The 21,996-nt window shown below is 25.8% G+C and overlaps 6 protein-coding genes across 6 annotated transcripts; 1 reads left to right on the forward strand and 5 right to left on the reverse strand.

Annotated features, from left to right (window-relative positions):
- Nucleotides 1–130: 130 nt before the first annotated feature.
- On the reverse strand, nucleotides 131–2,069 carry OCT59_027234 (uncharacterized protein; the record flags this gene model as incomplete). Its single annotated transcript, XM_066136823.1, has 2 exons — nucleotides 131–1,711; nucleotides 1,813–2,069. The coding sequence occupies 2 exons, from the start codon at nucleotides 2,067–2,069 to the stop codon at nucleotides 574–576; spliced, it is 1,395 nt and encodes a 464-aa protein (XP_065993273.1). The 3' UTR covers nucleotides 131–573.
- A 3,279-nt stretch (nucleotides 2,070–5,348) lies between these two features.
- OCT59_027235 (uncharacterized protein) lies at nucleotides 5,349–5,927 on the reverse strand (the record flags this gene model as incomplete). The annotated part of the gene is made up of 1 exon (XM_066136824.1): nucleotides 5,349–5,927. One exon carries the CDS (start codon nucleotides 5,925–5,927, stop codon nucleotides 5,349–5,351), a length of 579 nt encoding a protein of 192 aa, XP_065993274.1.
- A 1,504-nt stretch (nucleotides 5,928–7,431) lies between these two features.
- Nucleotides 7,432–8,153, reverse strand: OCT59_027236 (uncharacterized protein; the record flags this gene model as incomplete). The annotated part of the gene is made up of 2 exons (XM_025324853.2): nucleotides 7,432–7,813; nucleotides 7,897–8,153. The coding sequence occupies 2 exons, from the start codon at nucleotides 8,151–8,153 to the stop codon at nucleotides 7,432–7,434; spliced, it is 639 nt and encodes a 212-aa protein (XP_025184134.2).
- A 688-nt stretch (nucleotides 8,154–8,841) lies between these two features.
- On the reverse strand, nucleotides 8,842–9,956 carry OCT59_027237 (uncharacterized protein; the record flags this gene model as incomplete). The annotated part of the gene is made up of 3 exons (XM_066136825.1): nucleotides 8,842–9,610; nucleotides 9,700–9,751; nucleotides 9,866–9,956. 3 exons carry the CDS (start codon nucleotides 9,954–9,956, stop codon nucleotides 8,842–8,844), a joined length of 912 nt encoding a protein of 303 aa, XP_065993275.1.
- Nucleotides 9,957–13,501: 3,545 nt separating this feature from the next.
- OCT59_027238 (uncharacterized protein) lies at nucleotides 13,502–15,031 on the reverse strand (the record flags this gene model as incomplete). Its single annotated transcript, XM_066136827.1, has 2 exons — nucleotides 13,502–14,684; nucleotides 14,775–15,031. 2 exons carry the CDS (start codon nucleotides 15,029–15,031, stop codon nucleotides 13,502–13,504), a joined length of 1,440 nt encoding a protein of 479 aa, XP_065993276.1.
- Nucleotides 15,032–18,780: 3,749 nt separating this feature from the next.
- OCT59_027239 (uncharacterized protein) lies at nucleotides 18,781–19,253 on the forward strand (the record flags this gene model as incomplete). Its single annotated transcript, XM_025314924.2, has 3 exons — nucleotides 18,781–19,036; nucleotides 19,111–19,122; nucleotides 19,192–19,253. 3 exons carry the CDS (start codon nucleotides 18,781–18,783, stop codon nucleotides 19,251–19,253), a joined length of 330 nt encoding a protein of 109 aa, XP_025184132.2.
- Nucleotides 19,254–21,996: the final 2,743 nt, after the last annotated feature.

The following is a 21,996-nucleotide window of genomic DNA, read 5'->3' on the forward strand; positions in this document are numbered from 1 at the left end:
AAGTGATATTAAAAACGTCTTATGATTTAATCCCTATCAATGAAATTAGATTATATGGACGGATGTGGGTAAGTTTTTCAGCAAATTCCTTTTATTTTAAAGTAACTTAAAGTAAAAAATATTTTTTTTAAATCATTTTATTTATGGATTATGTAATAAAAACCTACTAATTTTGATGTTCAAAAAATTATGAATTAAACGAGCAAAAAGTAGAGTTTTATAAATTCATTCAAGATATTAAAATAACATCATACCAAATTCTAAACATGTTTAGAATGGTAGGATAAATTAAAATTATTAAATGTATTGTAATTTTTACAAATTTTATAGGAAAAAATATCTAGATACTAGGATAAGAAGTGGACAGATAATAATATATAAGGCGGTTAACACAGTTTTTATAATATAACAAATAGCCTACTAACATTCTAATACGTTTCATTAACTACAATTCATAACAATTTAATGCTTAAGGAAGTAAGAACTGAATACAATAAAAATAAAAAAAAAGAATAGTAAATATTAAATAATATAAGAAAAGTTCAAATCGCATCAACTATTGTAAATTCAATTTTAGTTTATAAGTTGAAATACTTCATATTCTTCCACAGTAAATTTATCAGTAGATTCTCTGATCTGCTTTTCGTAATCAGTACCATTACAATGACCGGTGTATCCATATAAATCAAGATCACGGACACCAAATGATGGGCCAAGATCACTATGGTTATACGTGGCATATTTTTCACTTTTTACACGACTTAAAATATAACTTTCAACATCGACACTATTCTTAAAAGAGAATATAAAGCTATCTTTAGTAGCACCAAAAAATTCATAGTCATTGGATTTCCATGCAATTGGATTATATCCTCCAAGAATTTCATTACTATTGTTCACTTTAATAATTGTTATAGTACGAGGTCGATTATCACAGATTTTATGAAATTTTTTATGTGTAAACCCATCACGAGATCCACGAAATAACAATCGAAATTTGTATGCATTTTCTATCTCATCTGTAATTTCTAATCTATCGATCCATTTTGAAATTAATTCAGCATGTTGAATTGTAATAATTTTGGAATTAATATCAATCTTTTTGGTAGTCACAATACGAGGTTTTGATTTTTTATTAGGATTCATAAAATATTTTAATAAGTCTTCATATAATAAATCCTTTGGTAAAATCTTCCTGTAAGGTAATACTTTATCCGAAAATTCTTCAGAAGATAAATTATGAAATCTGATAAATGGAATACATTGACGCACATTATTCTTTAAAGTTTTGAAATCTTCTTTTGAAAAATTTGTAGTATCAGAAGGAAGTTCAGGACTTTGAGCAAGTCCCCATTTTAGCACATGTTCCCATACTTTAATTTCGCTCATTTGAAGATTATTACTTTGAATAAGTGAAACTAAAAGATTTTCTGGAATTGAAGAAAAATTTGGTGATTTGAATATTTTATCCGGCTCTTTAGACGTTAAATCAGTACAAAATTTTTGAAGTTCCAAGAAAGAATCATTCTCAAAGCTTGTTTTATATATCAAATTAAAATTTGATTTCATCCAATCTGCCTTAGTTTTAACCAAAAAGGATTGTATATCACCGATTAGTTCTTGGAGACCGAATTCACTTGCAGCAAATAAGACGTCAATTATATCCGAATTATCATATTCCTCCAAAGAAATTCTTCCACTATAAATATATCTAAAATAAAAAAAAAGTATGAATTCATATACATTATTATATAATCATTTTATAATTTAAACTCTTGTAATTTAAATTCAAATTCATCTCTTAACTCTTACCTCAAGATTATCTGAAAAATTTCAGGTAAAATATTTGATAATTTTATATGAACCAAAGTTCCATCATTTTTCTTTTTAATGGTAGACAAAATTCTTCGTAAATAAGTGGAACGATAATGTAAGATAACCATATGAGCACGAAATATCTTTATATAAGGGTCATTACCAACTTCAATAGTAATATCATAATATTCTTCATCGTTTAAAATATCAAGTAAATTTTGAGATAATTTCGGTAAAAATTTATTATCATTCATAATTTTAATAATTTTTTTTTAAAAAAAGAAATGAGAAGGTTTAACAATTTTGTTAAATGTTTAATTTTATATATAAATTGCTGCTGCAGCTTGTTGATCTGAGTCATCGTCTTATTAAGCAAGTACTACCGGATAATTTCTAAAATATGCGAAAAATTTATTTGACACCACTAAGAGATTTACGTTAAATTTTCCTAGAATTTAATTTGATGATCACAAAATCGGCAACTTTAATTCCTATATTTGTCAAAAAAAAAAAATGATCGGCGGAGGTCCTTTGAGCGAAATTTTTTTACTTTAATGTTTTTTATATATGTATATTATATATATAATATATATATATAGGAGGAAAAATAAAATTGATAATGGATTCATTAGAGTAAAATCATGAATTAGGCTTATGTGTGTCACCTTTGCTGCATGTTAAATTAAGCCATCAAATAATAGTTTTTTGATAATTCTTTTCAAAATTTTCGAAAAATAACAAGTGATCATCATACTGGAACATCAAAGTAATTATCGAAACTTTCATAAAATAATAAAACTGAATGCCATTTAAGCATTTTTTTTCTTAGGTTAATATAAAAAAATGTCATTTCGGCGTTTTTTTTTTATAAATTGATATGAAAATGCTGAAACGGCATTTTTTTCATAAGTCAAATGAAAAAAAAGGCTGAAACGGCATTTTTTTCATAAATTGATATGAAAATGCCGAAATGGCATTTTTTCACAAGTTGATATAAAAAAAACGCTGAAACGGCATTTTTTTCATAAATTGATATGAAAATGTCATTTCGGCATTTTTTTTCTTAGGTTAATATGAAAAAAATGTTGTTTCGGCGGTTTTTTTCATAAATTGATATAAAATGCCATTTCGGTATTTTTTTCATAAAAAAAAACGCTAAAACGGCATTTTTTCCATAAAATAATATGAAAATATGAAAAAAAGCCGTTTTCGGCATTTTTTCCATTAAAAAAATAGAAAGATGCTGAAATGGCATCTTTTCTCATAAAATAATATGAAAAACATTTTTTTAAAAAAATTTAATCTTTATTAGTATTGCGGAAATTGCCAAAGCAATGACTGCAACATATCAGTAAGGCATAAGCGAATCCTATGAATTGAATCTAATCCCGGAATAGTTGCATTTTATACACTTTACGCGTGTTAAACAACAGAAGAGGCCCAAAGCTAAACATGACCCCTGCTGTCAGTACTATCTAATAATCCAATATCACACCACCAGGAACTTAACTTTGTTTCTAAAATTTTTTACGTAAAATCACGTGACTTTGGAAAAATAAGATCCTGTTAATGTCACCTTTCTAATTTTAGATTCCAAAATGTATGAATTGCTTATAATTGCTCGTAATCATTTTGAAACCAAAAAATTTTTCATAACAATATATACACTAAAGTATAAACTTAGATGCTTTAAGTTGAAAGTTCATGTCAAATCTAAAATTGAAAGCTAAATTAGCACAACTTGTATGACTTTATAGCCACCATTTTATTTATAAAATGACTGACAGAACTGTTCCAGCTACTGTATCTTAAAAACAAAAATAAATAGAATGCTATTTCTTATTATAAATTTCACAGCTCCCCATGAATGATGGACTCTTGTTAATAATCATAACAACAATGTAAAAGTTTATGAATCTATTTTCTGACGAATACCAAATTTTTTAAATTCAAAAAAAAACTGTTTAAAGTATATTAAAGACGCAGATATCAAATCTATCTTATGATAATGACTATCAATGAAACAATATATGGATAATGGAAGTTTTTCAAGTACTAATTTAAGGGAAAAAATCATTTTTTTATCATTTTTATTTATGGATAGTATACAATAAAATCAACCGATTGTGAACATCAAAAAAAATTAGCAAAATTAGAGTATTTCATAAATTCATTCAAAGAAATATCATACCAAATTCCAACATGTTTAGAATGGATAGAAAAATTAAAATTGTCAAATGTATTGTAATTTTTTAGATAGGATAAGAAGCAAGTGGATGGGTTATAATATACTATAAGACGGTTAGCACAATTTTTATAATATAACAAATAGTCTATTAACATTCTAACAAGTTTCCTTAACTATAATATTTATTTTTTTTATTTTTTATTTTATTCATACTTCTTTAAGGATTAAATTGTTAAAAATTGAAGAGTTTTGCTAACTTGCCCCCCGGGTTAAATAACCCAGGTTAAATCACCCCCTAAAAATTTATATTTTACACCAATCAATTTTGATTGGTTAATTTAATTTATTTACGTTACTGAAAATTTGCAACACTTTTATTCGCAAAGTTTTTTTGTACTATAATGGTTTAAAAACATTTAATCAAAGTTTATTAATTAGAAAAAACTCATACTTTATTTATTTTTAACAGGACTAGTAATTATGGTACATATACACAAAAAAATACATGACAATAATAAAGCAAACAAAAGAACAAAGCTATAAGAATAAAGAATGAAACTCATGTAAAAAGTTAAAGAATGAAATGATGATGAAACCTATGAAACCAAAAAGTAAAATTCGTGACAGAAAAGTAAAAAATATTAAGTCAAAGAGCAGTATAGAGTAAAGAAAAGATAGTTAGTAAAGAATAAAAATTAGAAAATAAGCAAAAACCTAAATATTAAAGAATAAAAAAAGATACCCACCAAAAAGAAAAAAGAAAAAACCCCATAATTAAGTTTAAGAGTGAACCCAAAAAAAGTTAATGACCAAATAAAAGCAAGTTAAGAGCAAAACGCGTCATATAATGTTGAAGAGAAAGGAGTTAAAGAATGGCATAAAGAAAAGAAAATATAGTTAGTAAGGAACAAAATTAAAAAACAAACCCAATAAAAAAAGAGAACGTACCTTTTTAACACGTTAAGATATAATATTGTATTAGAAATTGTAAAACCTGGAAGAGCCTAAAAAAATGTACTAAAGAAAAAATAAGAAAGCAGATAAAAATAATAAACAAAAAAAGGAAATAGAATGGGAAAAGGAAGGAAAATAAAACGAAACAGAGAGAAAAGAAAAAAAACAAGGGGGAAGGAAAAAACGAAAAAAATAATATAAACATATGGTGTAACTACAAATATTAATCAAATTTATCACATGATAGGGGTGAATAATTCATATAATTATATGAAATTTACTAGTAAATTAAATCACCCAGGTTAAATCACCCTGGGTTAAAATTAGTCTTATACAATATTAAATAATAAGAGGAAAAATTCAAACACATATCAACTATTGTAAATTCAATTTAGTTTACAAGTTGAAATACTTCATATTCTTCCACAGAAAATATATCATCAGATTCTCTGATATGCTTTTCGTAATCAGCACCATTACAACAACCGGTATCTCCATATAAATCTAGATCACAGATACCAAATGTTGGACCAAAATCACTACGGTTATACGTGGCATGATTTTCACGTTCTACACGACTTAAAATATAACTTTCAATATCAACACTATTCTCAAAAGAGAATATAAAGCTATCTTTAGTAGTACCAAAATTTTCTTCATCTAATTCATCATCAGATTCATCAGATTCATCAAATTCATTAGATTCCCACGCAATTGGATTATATCCTCCAAGAATTTCATTACTATCTTTCACTTTGATAATTGTTATAGTACGAAATTGATTATCACAGATTTCATGAAATGTTTTAGGTGTAAACCCATCACGAGATCCACGAAGTAACAATTGGAATTTGTACGCTTTTTCTATCTCATCTGTAATTTCTAATCTATCGATCCATTTTGAAATTAATTCGGCATGTTGAATTGTAATAATTTTGGAATTAATATAAATTTCATTAGCAGTCGTCATACGAGGTTTTGGTTTTTTATTAGGATTCATAAAATATTTTAATAAGTCTTCATATAATAAATCCTTTGGTAAAATTTTCCTGTAAGGTAATACTTTATCCGAAAATTCTTCAGAAGACAAATTATGAAATCTGATGAATGGAATACATTGACGTACAGTCACGTCCGAAAGTGATGCCCGATTTAAAATTAATGCCAAAAATGGCAAAACTTTATTGATTTTCATTAAAATTCACATAAAAAATAATTACTAAAAATGGTTAATAATGTGTTGGCCCTCCCCTTGCTTCTAGTACTGCATTTATTCTTTGTGGCATTGAAGCAACAACCTCTTCAAAAATGGAGCAATCCAAATTTTCCCATTCTTCACTTAGTGCAACTTTAAGTTCATCCACAGTTCTTGGAAAGACTTTACAACTCTGGATATTGTCCTTTAACTGCTTCCAGATGTTTTCTATTGGATTTAGATCGGGAGAATTTGCCGGCCAATCAATAACCACAATTTTATTCTTCTTCAACCAATCCTTGGTTATTTTCCGGTATGTATGGGTGCATTATCCTGTTGAAAAATTGCAGCCCTTCCTGTTAACTCATGAACTGTATGCTGAAATGGATACAGATATGAATTTAGGATTCTAATGTAAGTATTTGAATTGATTTTTTCATTTCCTTCTTTATTTTCATCACAAAAAATTAATGGCCCTTTTATCCCTCCTGCAAAACATCCCCAAACCATGACTGATTTTCGACCACTTTTAAAGATAGGTGTCAAGCATTCAGTGTTAAACCTTTCCCCTGTGTGTCTCCAAACTCTTATTTGTCGTGACTGCTTGCCAATCTCAACACTTGATTCATCTGAGAAAATAACTTGTGCCCAATCATAAGCTGTTTTTTCTTTATATTTCTCACACCAACTAATACGAGCTAATGCATGCTTTTCTGAGATAAAGGGTTTTTTTGCAGCAACATGGGAATAAATTCCAACACTATGTAATGCTCTTTTAGCAGTTGTAAGGCTGCAATTTAAATCTAATGTATTAATGACTTCATGTAAAGGTTCGCGTCGATCTTGTGTAACTTTGTTTATGAGTGCATTTTTCTCATTATTATTGAGAGCAGGTGGACGCCCCGATCTAGGTAAATTTTCAGTTTTCCCTGTCTTCTTGTATCTGTCAATAATTCTTCTTATTGTGGTGGGGTCACGACCCATTTTTCTTGCTATTTGTGCAGGGTTAAAATTCTCCATATATGCTAGTATTTTTCCTTTATCTTGAGAAGTTAACTCAATTCTATGTGACATTATTTTTTTAACTTTGCAACGCGTTTATTAGGTTATGAAATTGTGAGAAAAACATTTAAAAATAAAAAAAAGGGGGTATAAATAATGTAAATTTTGTGTATCGTAACACCGTACAAAATCGGGCGTCACTTTCGGACCTGACTGTACATTATTCTTTAAAGTTTTGAAATCTTCTTTTGAAAAATTTGTAGTATCAGAAGGAAGTTCAGGACTTTGAGCAATTCCCCCATTTTAGCACATGTTCCCATACTTGAATTTCACTCATTTGAAGATTATCACTTTGAATAAGTGAAACTAAAAGATTTTCTGAAATTGAAGAAAAATTTGGTGATTTGAATATTTTATCCGGCTCTTTAGACGTTAAATCAGTACAAAATTTCTGAAGTTCCAAGAAAGAATCATTCTCAAAGCTCGTTTGATATATCAAATTAAAATTTGATTCCATCCAATCTGGCTTAGTTTTAACCAAAAAGGATTGTATATCAACGATTAGTTCTTTGAGACCGAATTCATTCGCAGCACACAAGACGTAAATTATATCAGAAGTATCATATTCCTCCAAGGAAATTCTTCCACTATAAATATATCTAAAAAATAAAAAAGCGTAAATTTAAATATGTTGTTATATTTTGTAATTTTAATTTAATTCTTTTTTCTTCTTAATTATTACCTTAAGATTATTTGAAAAGTCTCAGGTAAAATATTTGATAATTTTATATGAACCAAAGTCCCATCATTATTCTTTTTATTTGTTGACAACATTCTTCGTAGATACGTGGAACGATAATGTAGGATAACCATATGAGCATGAAATATCTTTATGTAAGGGTCATTACCAACTTCAATAGTAACATCATAATATTCTTCATCATTTAAAATGTCAAGTAAATTTTGAGATAATTTCGGTAAAAATTTATTATCATTCATAATTTTAATAAATTTTTTAAAAAAAATGGAATGAAAGGATTAACAACTTTGTTAAATAACTTTTTATATAAATTGCTGCTGCAGCTTGTTGATCTGAGTCATGTCTTATTAGGCAAGTACTACCAGATAATTTCTAAATATGCGAAAAAAATTGATTAATAATCATAACAACAATGTAAAAGTTTACGAATCTATTTTCTGACGAATACCAGATTTTTTAATTTTTTAAACTTATTTCGATTTTAACTTAAATTCAAAAAAAAAAAGTTTAAAGTATATTAAAGACGCAGATATCAAATTTTTGAGAAATTTATCTTATGATTAATCTCTAGTTAGTATTAATATTATTATAAGATGATTTCTATTTGTACACTATGTGTGTGAATATGGGTTGGATCATATAATTATAATAAACTAGGGAAACGGTAAACCGTTACGTAGTCCGGAGCTTATCAGTATATAGGTAGATAATCACATGCTCAATTAACCGATCGAGATAATTTCGTGTGATATAAGAGCCAATTAAACGTCGACTCAATAAATCGGCCGTATTTCGTCTTCATCCCTCCAATTATACCCTTGTTGAATTTTGATTCTAGAATCAATATTAATTTCTTTAGTAGACATACGAGGTTTTGATTTTTTAATTGATTGGTTATTAGGATTTATAAAATATTTTAACAAGTCTTCATATAATAAATCCTTTGATAAAACCTCTAACAACTCTACTATATGTACCTCTACCTCTACTTCTTTCATGATAAATCGGCCGTATTTCGTCTTCATCCCTCCAATTATACCCTTGTTGAATTGTGATTCTAGAATCAATATTAATTTCTTTAGTAGACATACGAGGTTTTGATTTTTTAATTGATTGGTTATTAGGATTTATAAAATATTTTAACAAGTCTTCATATAATAAATCCTTTGGTAAAATCTTCCTGTAAGGTAATACTTTATCCGAAAATTCTTCAGGAGATAAATTATGAAATCTGATAAATGGAATACATTGACGCAAATTATTCTTTAAAGTTTTGAAATCTTCTTTTGAAAAATTTGTAGTATCGGAAGGAAGTTCTGGACTTTGAGCAAGTCCCCATTTAAGCACATGTTCCCATATTTGAATTTCGCTCATTTGAAAATAATCGCTTTGAATAAGTGAAACCAAAAGATTTTCTGGAATTGAAGAAAAATTTGGTGATTTGAATATTTTATCCGGCTCTTTAGACGTTAAATCAGTACAAAATTTCTGAAGTTCCAAGAAAGAATCATTCTCAAAGCTCGTTTGATATATCAAATTAAAATTTGATTCCATCCAATCTGCTTTAGTTTCAACCAAAAAGGATTGTATATCAACGATTAGTTCTTGGAGACCAAGTTCACTCGCAGCAAGCAAGACGTTAATTATATCAGAAGTATCATATTCCTCCAAAGAAATTCTTCCACCATAAATATATCTGAAATAAAAAAGTATTACATTATTATATAATTATTTTGTGATCTAAATTTTTGTAATTTAAATTCAAGTTCTTTTCTTTACTCTTACCTCAAGATTATTTGAAAAGTTTCAGGTAAAATATTTGATAATTTTATATGAACTAAAGTTCCATAATTTTACTTCTTATTTGTTGATAAAATTCTTCGTAAATAAGTGGAACGATAATGTAAGATAACCATATGAGCACGAAATATCTTTATATGAGGGTCATTACCAACTTCAATAGTAACATCATAATATTCTTCATCATTTAAAATGTCAAGTAAATTTTGAGATAATTTTGGTAAAAATTTATTATCATTCATAATTTAATAATTTTTTTTAAAAAAAATGAAATGATTAACAATATAAATGTCGAATGCTTAACCTTATATATAGTTGCTGCTGCAGCTTGTTGATCTGAGGCATCGTCTTATTATACCGGATATAGGTCTGTGATGATTCCAACCCGAATAATAATAATCTGAATCGAATGTTAAAAAACAAATTTTATCAATGTATGACTTTTATATTTTTTCTTATGTTTTATCTTGTAATAAAAAATTTTCAAAAACTGCATTTTATTAGTAGTACTCGTATGGGTTAATCTATCAAATGTCACATCAAAACAATGTGATAAAATTGCATAAATTCAAGATCATCACAAATATAACCAATCAAAAATTGGCACATTTTAGTGTAACGAATGAGAAAAAAAATTAATGAACGCGAAAGTAAAGAAAGTAAAGCTGTTCTTTTATATAAGAAATTATTAATCTTTAAAGTAAATAATAATAGTTAAATGAAAATATGACATATTATTTATACTTTTACTTGAAATACCTAATCTAATGAAAAAAACAATAAATATTTCGCTAAATCTCAAAATAGAAAATTTTTTTGAAAAAAAATAAAAAAAAATATATCTTTATTACAAAATTGTCAAATTATCATTATTATAAACTATAACTATAACACCAAGAGATAAAATTAACACCCTAGAAATATATTATTTATTGTATAATATGTATAATATATAATAACTATAATATTCGGAATCTTAAAAATGCTCTAAGAAATTATATAATACAAAACTGCTGTTAAAATGTTTCAATAATATTGCAATAATGTTGTAAAGCAAAGCTAAAAAAAAATAAGAAAAACAACTATTAGGAATCGTTCGTTAAAATAAAAAATTAAAAAAAGACAAAATTGCCAAAATTCGCATCTAAGGAGAATGAAAAAATCACCTAAAAAAAAGAAAAAATTGAAACGCTGGAAACGTTTTGTTAAGGTTTTTCAACTAAAAGTGCAAGGGATGCGGGAAAAGAGGAAGAAAAGAAGTTGATCAACTGCGGACTATGCACGTAATAGTCGTAATACACGTGATACACATTCCCCAATGTACAGTACAATCAGTACATACATATTGTATATATATATATCTATTATACGAAAATCCCCTCCTCTGTAAACATGTAAACAGGTAGAGATCATTAGTACCTATAGGGGGAGAGCATTCCGCCTGTTTATAGTGACAAAAAGAGGGAGTCTTCAGTAGTAAAGTTTAATATAATAATAAAAAGTAAACTGAATAAAAAAATTGCCATTGATAGTTATTTTTATGAATTTTTTTATGAATTTTTTGATTTTCAATAATAAAAAATTACGAAAAAAATTACTTTTATTTAAAAAAATTACATTTAAAAATTGTTATATTATTGCTTCTATACAGTCGAAATGAAGTGAAACGAAGAGAATCTATACTTTACAAATAATTTTTTTTCGAAAAAATCCACACTTTTTAAAATTAAAAAAAAATAATTAAATGTATTGCTTCCATATATCCAATTTTTATTTTTATTTTTGTATAAAAAAGTGAACGAAGCTACAGTAAAGATAAAACAAAAAAAATTAATTCGTCAATAATCTAGACTCACTGTAAAGTCAAACCGCTACCAAGGCGATGCCACTTTGGTGGAAAAATAAAAAAATTATTTCGGTATTTATAAAATTTCGGTATTTATGGTAAAAACAAAAAAAAAAAAATTAATATTACATGGCTGGTTAGTTGCGGCAACCGAGAGAGCGCAAACGAAATACAAGACAAATTTTCAAGGACCGGATTGGACCGGATCAATTCAACTCTAGATCTAACCTTGATTGATATCGTGCATTCCAATTTAAAATCGGTACCAATGATTGAATTTCATAAAAATTGCACGTACATCTTTTTGCCATATCTCATAATTTACTATATTCTGTATTGATTTAATTATTTCAAACTATTTTTTATGCAGAAATTAGGTTTTTTATACACCAAATTTCCATGATCAATCAAAAGTAGATTGATTTTAATCGAGGCAAATATTTTCGTGATCTAACACTCAAGGTGTTATAACATATAATTTTAATTTATTAAGTAGTCGATTAAAGAAATTTATTTTAGTATTACAAAATTTTATAATTTGTTAAAGAAACTAATTTAATACAAAATTTTAGCAATTTTTACGAAAAGTCATTCATAAAATATAAAAGTTTGTCAAGAGATAATTGAGTATGGAAAAGTTAAATTTTATCTAAGGTTCTTTAACTAATAATAAAAAGGATTTTCTTAAAAATAAAAAACTCTGGTTATGCGCTAACTTTTCTTGTACACATACTGGTTTGTATATTTCCTGGCGATTGTTCATAATATTTTGAAAGGAAATAAAGATACAATAAATAAAAAATCTGATATTAATTACTACGAATTATTATTTAAAACATCCAAACCAACTATGATGATTTTCAAATAAATCAAAATTGCAGACATCAAATGATTGACCATAGTTACATACAACTATATTCTTCAATCTTTACACAACTTAATATGTAATTTTCAGTATCTTCACTATTCTTAAAAGAGAATATAAAAACTATTATTGGTAAGAATATATTTTTATGGGAATTCTATTTAATTGGATTATGTCCTCTAAAAATTTCTTTACTACCTTCAACTTTTATAATTGTTATAAGTACGAGATTGATCGTCACAGATTTCATGAAATTTTTGAAATTTTAAATCCATTAACGAAGTAAAGTTTGAATTTGGCTTGTTTGTGAAGTTGCTACCTTTATAAGATTTCCGTTCAATAGGATTATATCTACTAGAATTTTATATTATCTTTCACTTTAATCATTACTACAATATGAGATATCACAGATTCCATAAAAACTTTTAAGTACAAATCCATTACGAGATCGCAAAATAATAATTTGAATTTGTACTCATTTTCTCTCATTTGTAATTCCAATCTATCGATTCATTTGATATTAATACATGTTGAAACATAAATTCCTTTATTACACTTGTAAAATTGATCTCATACCTGAGTTTTATATATACCTGTTGTCTTATGAATGTTTTACATCGAAAATTATTTGACATACTTCACACATTTCAATTTTAATTAAATTCATATTTAAAGAAAGATTAAAATACAGCAAAAAGCAACATTATTTTAAAATATCATTATATCTTCAAATTAAATAATGATCATTTATAGTATCATATACAATAATTTTGATGGTGTCGAACCTCGAACGTTTATTAATAAATGTAAGTAATATTAAATAAAATTTAAGTAATCACCTATTATTTCTTTTTCTTAAATTTTTACATAGTTTAATTGAGATTCTTTAACCACTAAGGAAGGTTTGCTTAAAAATAAGATATTAGATATGCATTGATTTTTTTTTGTATACATAAGGTACTAGTTAATCAATCATTACGATAATAATAACATATTTCTTCTTATTTTCCTGACGGATATATATTTTAAAATAAAATGCTGTAAATAAAACAACTATCAATATCAACTATTACAATTTAATCTTCTCTTATAATTTGGAATACTTCATATTCCTCCACATAAAAAACATCAGTAGTTTCTCTAATTTTTTTTTCAAAATTACGATTAATACAAGTACCGTAGTCTCCAAATAAAGTGAGATCACCACCAAATGATGGTCCAAAATCATGATAGTTTAGTATTGCTTGTATTTCTCTTTTTACACGACCTAAAATATAACTTTCAATATTATAACTGTTCTTGAAAGAGAATATAAACCTATCTCTAATAGATTTATAAATTTCACTCTCTTTATTAGATCTCCATTCAATATTATTTTTATCCATTGTACGCCACTCAAGTGGATTATATCCACCAAGAATTTCATTACTATCTTTCACTTTAATAATTACTACAGTATGAGATCGATTATCACAGATTTCATGAAATTTTTTTGGTGTAAATTCGTCTCGAGATCCACGAAGTAATAATCTGAATTTATATACATTCTCTATTTCATCCGTAATTTCTAATCTATCGATCCATTTTGATATTAACTTGACATGTTGAATTGTAATGATTGTAGAATCTATATTAATTTCTTTAGTAGGCATACGAAATTTTGATTTTTTAATTGATTGATTATTAGGATTCATAAAATATTTTAATAAATCATCATATAATAACTCTTTTGGTAAGATTTTCCTGTAAGGTAATACTTTATTCGAAAATTCTTCAGAAGATAAATTATGAAATCTGATAAATGGAATACATTGACTGATATTATTCTTTAAAATTTTGAAATCTTCTTTTGAAAAATTTGTAGGATCAGAAGGAAGTTCTGGACTTTGAGAAAGTCCCCATTTAAGCATATGTTCCCATACTTGAATTTCGCTCATTTGAAGATTATCATTTTGAATAAGTGAAACCAAAAGTTTTTCTGGAATTGAAGAAAAATTTGATGATTTGAATATTTCATCCGGTTCTTTAGACATTAAATCAGTACAAAATTTCTGAAGTTCTAATAAAGAATCATTTTCAAAACTTGTTTGATATATCAAATTAAAATTTGATTTCATCCAATCTGTCTTAGTTTTAATTAGAAAGGATTGTACATAAGTGATTAGTTCTTTGAGACCAAATTCACTCGCAGCAGACAAGACGTTAATTATATCTGAAATATTATATTCCTCCAAAGAAATTTTTCCACCATAAATATAACTAAAAAAAAAAGAATAAATTTCAATACGTTATTATATAAACATTTTGTTATTTAAATTTTGTAAAATTCTAACTATTCTTAGTTCTTACCTCAAGATTATTTGAAAAGTTTCAGGTAAAATATTTGATAATTTTATATGAACCAAAGTTCCATCATTTTTCTTTTTATTGGTTGATAAAGTTCTTCGTAAATAAGTGGAACGATAATGTAAGATAACCATATGAGCACGAAATATCTTTATATAAGGATCATTACCAACTTCAATAGTAACATCATAATATTCTTCATCATTTAAAATTTCAAGTAAATTTTGAGATAATTTCGGTAAAAGTTTATTATCATCCATGATTCAATAAATTTGTGATGATAATTTTGTTGATTCGATTAACCTATATATATAATTTCTGTTGCGGCTTGTTATGCAACGTTCAAGTAGCACGGATTATTATCGTAATCTGCATAAGAATATGTAAGTAATTTGTAAAGATTTTAAATGTGATTATGAGATCGCCACATAGTATACAATTCGTACCATGTAATAAGAAATTTAATGTTTGTCTATGGTATGCTTAAACAGGTTAGATTATCTAATACATAAATATACGAGTACAAGTATTTCTCTTTCAAATATAAGTAATATATAGTTATATAATATATATAAGCGAATTGTTCTCATGAGTTGCACAAATATGCAGATTAGTATGTTAAGACTTTCTGCGCTTACTTATCTGACGAAAGGATCATGAACTGATGAAAGGATCACTAGGTTTTGGAAAATAATCTCATTCAATAATTAACAATAATTAACTATGCACATATTATCGCTATATTTTACGTTTCAAATTAATTAATCCAATCCTTAATGAATACATAATATAATCATGAACTAAGTGAAAATTTAAGTAGTACATTGCCAATATAAGTTATTACAAATTGAGCTTTTATATGTTGCAAATATCTTTGGAAAATTAAACTCAAATTAGGCTCGATAATTATGATTATGCAAAATAATATAATTGCATAGATGACAATAATATGAAACGTCGTGATAATTTTCCGGATTTATTAGCTTTCAATAACCTTATACTGTACAAGATTCCCTTTTTCTAATGAACCTAAATATCTTAATATGGAAACTTTAAAATCATTTTTTAATAACTGGAATAGTGAATATTAAAGAGTACAAAATAAAAGAAATTGTAGAATAAGATTATCATTATTATGAAGATTTTTGGAATTACAAAATAATATGACCATACATGATATTAAATATAAAGAAATCATGAATAATGAATTATGTGGAAATGAAAATTAATATTTAATAAAACAATATATTTATGACATTAAAAATTATTACTAAATCTCTTAATTGGATAATTATTATTAATACCTTAGATAATTAATCATCTTTTTGTTTCGCTTCATCATTTTTATGTAATAATGTTAACTTACTAAAAATATAAAATAGACTCTTACATAACACCATATATTGTGTGATTGATTTTAACTCATCATGACACAATTATTATCAGTTAGCTCTTTTCATCTTTTCATTCCTTCAAAAAAAAATTTCAAAATTAATTAGTTATTATATTTTTTAAGATTAAATGATATAAATAACAACATAAACGTAATTATTGCTAGTTAATGTGAAGTTATAATTCATAAATTTATAAAAAATTTTGTCGTAAGGATATTCGCTTTAGGAAAATAAAAATAAAAATTTATGGACTAATTTTATAAAGAATATCTGAATCATTAATTGTAATTCATACTCGTGGTAATCTTCCTATTTCGGTAACAAATAAATTAACATTTAATGCAAGGAATTAAATAATGTAATTTACTTTATAAAAATTATTTAAGTATTGAATATACTGCTGAAAATGATGATACTGATTCAATTCGATTAATATGGAAATTTATTGAATTACTCAAGATCCAGAATCATTAAATTATATAATATATGGAACTTGGTAATTTAAGATCTAATTTAATGATAAAAAAACATTATCCTTATAATAAATATCATAATTTACGCCGAATAACAAAATCACTTTCAATATTACATAAATGTAATTTGTTTCATGGCGATTTCCCATAGTGGAAATTTAATTTTACGTAATTCTTATTTGATTTTATAAGTGATTTAGGATTAATTAGACCAGCAAATGAATCTACTAAACCGAATAAAAATTATGGTATAATTCCTTATAGTATATTTCTCCTACTGCGTGGCAAACCATATACCAAAGCTGCTGATATATATTCTTTAAGCATTATAACTCGTCAACTCGACAGTGAATTGTATAATTAATTCGAATGTTATAATTGCTTAATTTAAAGTACCAACTACTATACTAAATCATAATTTGTCTAAAAATTATTTGATATAAATCAAGTTATAAAAGAAATTTTCTCTAGTTTCTTCTTTTAAAAAAATTATCACTGGTATTCTGCAATAATAACGTACAAATCTTATCTCTTTCACTTGTGAATTAATTAAATTTATTTAATATTTACAAAGAATTTATATATTAATTAATGCACCAAATCAATTGCGATAATTTTAATTCAAAATTAGTTATACGAATATAAATATAATATAAATAATTACTCTGATCTCTTGTTAAGCTCTTTGGATCACGTGATTCACGTGATTTAGAAATTCAAACGTGATTGACCATGGCGTTTTTTTTTGATTTATGCACCTGCTGCACCTTTAAGTTCACCAATTAATCATCATGTTTATTTTTATTATGCATGGGCGGGACAAATGACAATTAACTCGTTTAGATATATATTTGTTTGTGAAAGAATTTGTTAACTGTTAAATCCATAAATTGCATTTTTAACAAAAAAAATTTAGTTTATCTCACATTATGACTTCTATTCAAGAAAACATAGTTTACGATGCAATTCATAGAGCATATGCATTAACAGATTATAATACTCAAGATACCTTAGACAAACAATTTGAATTTATGCAACAAACTATTCTTGATGATAAATCTCTTACAAAAGATGAAAAATCATATATAATAAAATTATTAAATGAAGATTTTGATTATTATAAAATTCTTCTTAATGAAGGAACAAAAAGAATTTGTGAAAATTGTCATGATGAATGTTTAGCTACATTATACTGTGAACATTGTGTTCGAAATTATTTAAAATCAAAATTTTCAAACTGGACATCTGGTAATAATGATATTGATAATTTAATACAACAATGTCAAATGGAAGCACTTAAATATTTAATATTTTTCAATTTATCATATGGTATCCATTCTACTATTCTATTTGGTTTAACTAAAGGTGGATGCTCCGAAATTTATACAGCATATTGGATTGATGGACGTTATGATGAATGGGATTCAAAAGAAAATCATTTAAAAAGATATAAAGAACATGATGTAATACTTAAAAAGTTAGAAAATGTTGAGAGTGCTAATAAAAGTTGGTTTGAAGAGGTATGTAATTTAAAATTATTTGAAAAGGTGACTAAAATAATTATTATATAGTAATATCCTTTATTTTTTTATAGGGTAAATTTCATTTATCTATAAGTAATAAATATATGATAGTCATATTGTTAAATGCTTTGGTATAACAAAAGATCCATCGGATAGAAATTATCTGCTTGTAATGTATAAATTGAATAATAATTTGAGAGAATATTTACATCAAAATCATAATAAACTTACATGGAAAAGAAGAATTCAAATTATTAATAATATAGTATTTGGTGTATCTAAAATTCATGAAGAAAATGCAATTCACAGAGATTTGCATTCTGGAAATATATTATTTAGTAAAACAAATATTCGTATAAGTGATCTTGGATTTTGTGGACCAGTCGATAAACCATTAAATAGTATATATGGAAATCTTCCTTATATAGCTCCTGAAGTTATTGGAAAAATGAAATATTCTTTTGCATCTGATGTCTATAGTATTGGTATGCTCATGTGGGAAATCTCATCTGGACAACCACCTTTTGTTTATAAACATGATTATGATCTTGCACTAAAAATAATAAATGGAATGAGACTGAGAATAATACCGGAAACTCCTTTAAAATATAAAGAACTAATGGAACAATGTTGGGATGCTGACCCAACAAAAAGACCTGATATCGATACTCTTTATGATGAAATGGAATCTTTATATAGATCATATCTCAATAATGAAAATGATGAACAACAGACAAATACAAGCATAGATAACTTTCAATTAAATACAAATATTAATATTAGTTCTACCAATTCTATTAACTCCTTTTTTAGAAATTCAAGCAGTAGAGTTTATTATTTTAAGGATTTGCCTGAACCAAGAAATGCAACAAAAGGTAAAAAAAAATTTATTTACCAAGATTAGTTAATATCATAATAACCGTTCATCTCTATTTTTATTTATTAATAGAAGAACAAGAAGGTAATCATCAATATTTGTCAAAACAAATTATACATGGAAAAGTATAGTATTTATACGTTTGTTTTATAGCTCATCATAGTATACAATTTGACTTTGATTTACAAGATGGCATGATTACAGGTAATAATTAATACATAATTTTGAAATTTCTTAATTGAAATGATAATTTAATAGTTTATTTATTTTTTTAAGAAGTAAAAGAAAAATTTAATAAAAGAAGTTACTTTAATGGTAATCAGTCATTTTATGAATTTTTATCAGCAGTAAGTAAAACAATTAATTTTCTATTACTTAAAAGTAGAAGGACAAGATGATTTGACTATTAACCCTAAGAAAGTAAGGTTGAATAATAGTAATTATAAAGGTAATTATTTCTAGATCACAAAAATTATTTTAGAATTACTACACATGTAATAAAATAGGATACTTAAAATTAGATGATGATAAAATATATAATCCCAATTTTCATTTAGAAGAACAAGATGAATTAAAAGTTTCTGACTGTAAGCATATTTTTAGAATATCTTCTTACATACTATGATTAATATTAACTTATAATAACCAAATAAACAATTTTTAGGTAAGATGAGTCTAAACTATCTATTAAACTAAATTTATTGTTAAGAATTATTTAAACACTAAGGTTTAGAGTAGCAATATTTGCAAGTTTCTTAGTTTGTAATTTGAATAATTCACTTATTTATAAGTATACATATGATTTAATAAATTTATAAAATTAAATAAATCATGTAATGTGTAATATCATAAAAATTTGCTATTTTTAAACTTTTATAATAGATAAATAAAACGATCACAACTGTAAGTAAGTACTTTACTGAAACTTGTGAAATCGGGACTGTGTAGTAGCTATGTAGCTGCTATATATATTATAAAAAAGTAGTAGGCGTATTGCTATTTTATGTTTAACGTAGAGTATCCATATGGAGCAAATATAAAAATACTGTGAATAATTTAGATAGTCCAGCAAGTTTATATGTAACAAATACAATGTAAAAATGTAGTTTAAGTGTAGCTTATGTAATGCAAAAATGTAGTTTATTTAATGCAAAAATATTGTTTATTTAAAGTAATATTACAGTTTACTCAAAGTTATAATACAGCTTCATTGTATCAACTATCTAAATCTATATTACATCTATATTAAATCTATATTAAATCTATATTAAATCTATATTAAATCTATATTAAATCTATATTAAATCTATTTTGTATCGATATTAATCTATACTAAAAAAAAAGAAAAAAGTTAAGAAAATCTTTTTTCTAAAGTTTCGAATCCCTTTTTTCAAAACTATACTTGGGATTTTGGTTTCCAAGCTGGAGCCAACTTCTCTACAAAAAAAAGGAAAAAAATTAAAAAAAATCTTTAAGTTTCAAATTCCTTTTTTTCGAATCTTACCTATCTCATGCGAGTGTCTAACTAAGAGTTAGTTCACCAAGATCCATGTCTGAGCCGCCTAAAAAAAAGGAAAAAAGAAGAAATTAGCAACTGTTTTTAAAAGACGAAATAAAGATGGAATAAAACAAAAAAATAATACTCCCACTGATGTCCCGCATCCAAAGAATTTAAGAACCGTCTAAAAAGAAAAAAAGAACAGTTAGAAAATGTTCATCAAAATAAAAATCAAGAAAAAAAATAACAAACTTACTGATATGCCACATCTGGAGAGACCAGAAGAACAGGACCCGGATATCTCCAAAACAGGTCATAAGTCACACTTTCGGCAGATTGGCCCATTTTTTAGGGGCTCAAAAAATCGTTTTTTGTAAATATCTCGGCATCCAGTGGTCCAATTTTGATGAACTTTTTTTTAAATTGTAGAGCTAAATGAGGGCTACAAAATAAAAAATAGTTCATTAAAATTGAATTACTGGATGCTGAGATATTTACAAAAAACGATTTTTTGAGTTTTAGCAAAAAGGGGTGTTTTTGGCCAAAAGTCCATTATGACCTTTACAGTGGCTCTCAAAAGATTTGCATCACCGAAAAAAAAATTTTTAATTTTTAATATCTCGTGACCTAATCATGGTTAACGACTGAAATTTAAAAATCTAAAAATAGAAAACTCGGGCTATCTAAAAATAAAGTTTTGCATTAATTGATTGGCTAGTTTTATAATCACATGATATTTAATCCAAAAACCCTGATGCATTTCTTTTGATCGGGGTTGATCTTCTTCAAAAATTAAATTTTTACAAGAATTAGCCATACTTTTTATGATAAATTAAATGACAAATTAAGTAATATATGACTAATATTATTAAATAATTTTAAAAAAAATCAGCAATTCCAGTAATTTGTTCTTTATCTATTTAAATAATATACACAATAATTACTATGTTACTTATAAATTTAGTATAAAGTTTATTGCAAATAAAATGTTAAGGAGAATTCCTATGACAAACCCATAGCAAAATTTAAGTTCTCCTTGTTAAGAGGATTAATCAGAGCTAAATTTCGCGCATATCGGACCAGTAGATGCGCAGAAATTAAGTGTTAAAGATCACCAATAATTTTCATTTTACATATGAGGTAGATCATTTCAATATGTAAAATGAAAATTATTGGTGATCTTTAACACTTAATTTCTGCGCATCTACTGGTCCGATAAACGCGAAATTTAGCTCCGATTAATCCTCTTAACAAGGAGAATTTAAATTTTGCTATGGTTTTGTCATAGGAATTCTCCTTAACATTTTATTTGCAATAAACTTTATACCAAATTTATAAGTTACATAGTAATTATTGTGTATATTATTTAAATAGATAAAGAACAAATTACTGGAATTGCTGATTTTTTAAAATTATTTAATAATATTAGTCATATATTACTTAATTTGTCACTTAATTTA

The sequence above is a fragment of the Rhizophagus irregularis genome, chromosome 7 (assembly GCF_026210795.1).
Source record: "Rhizophagus irregularis chromosome 7, complete sequence".
Taxonomy (NCBI): Eukaryota; Fungi; Glomeromycota; class Glomeromycetes; order Glomerales; family Glomeraceae; genus Rhizophagus; species Rhizophagus irregularis.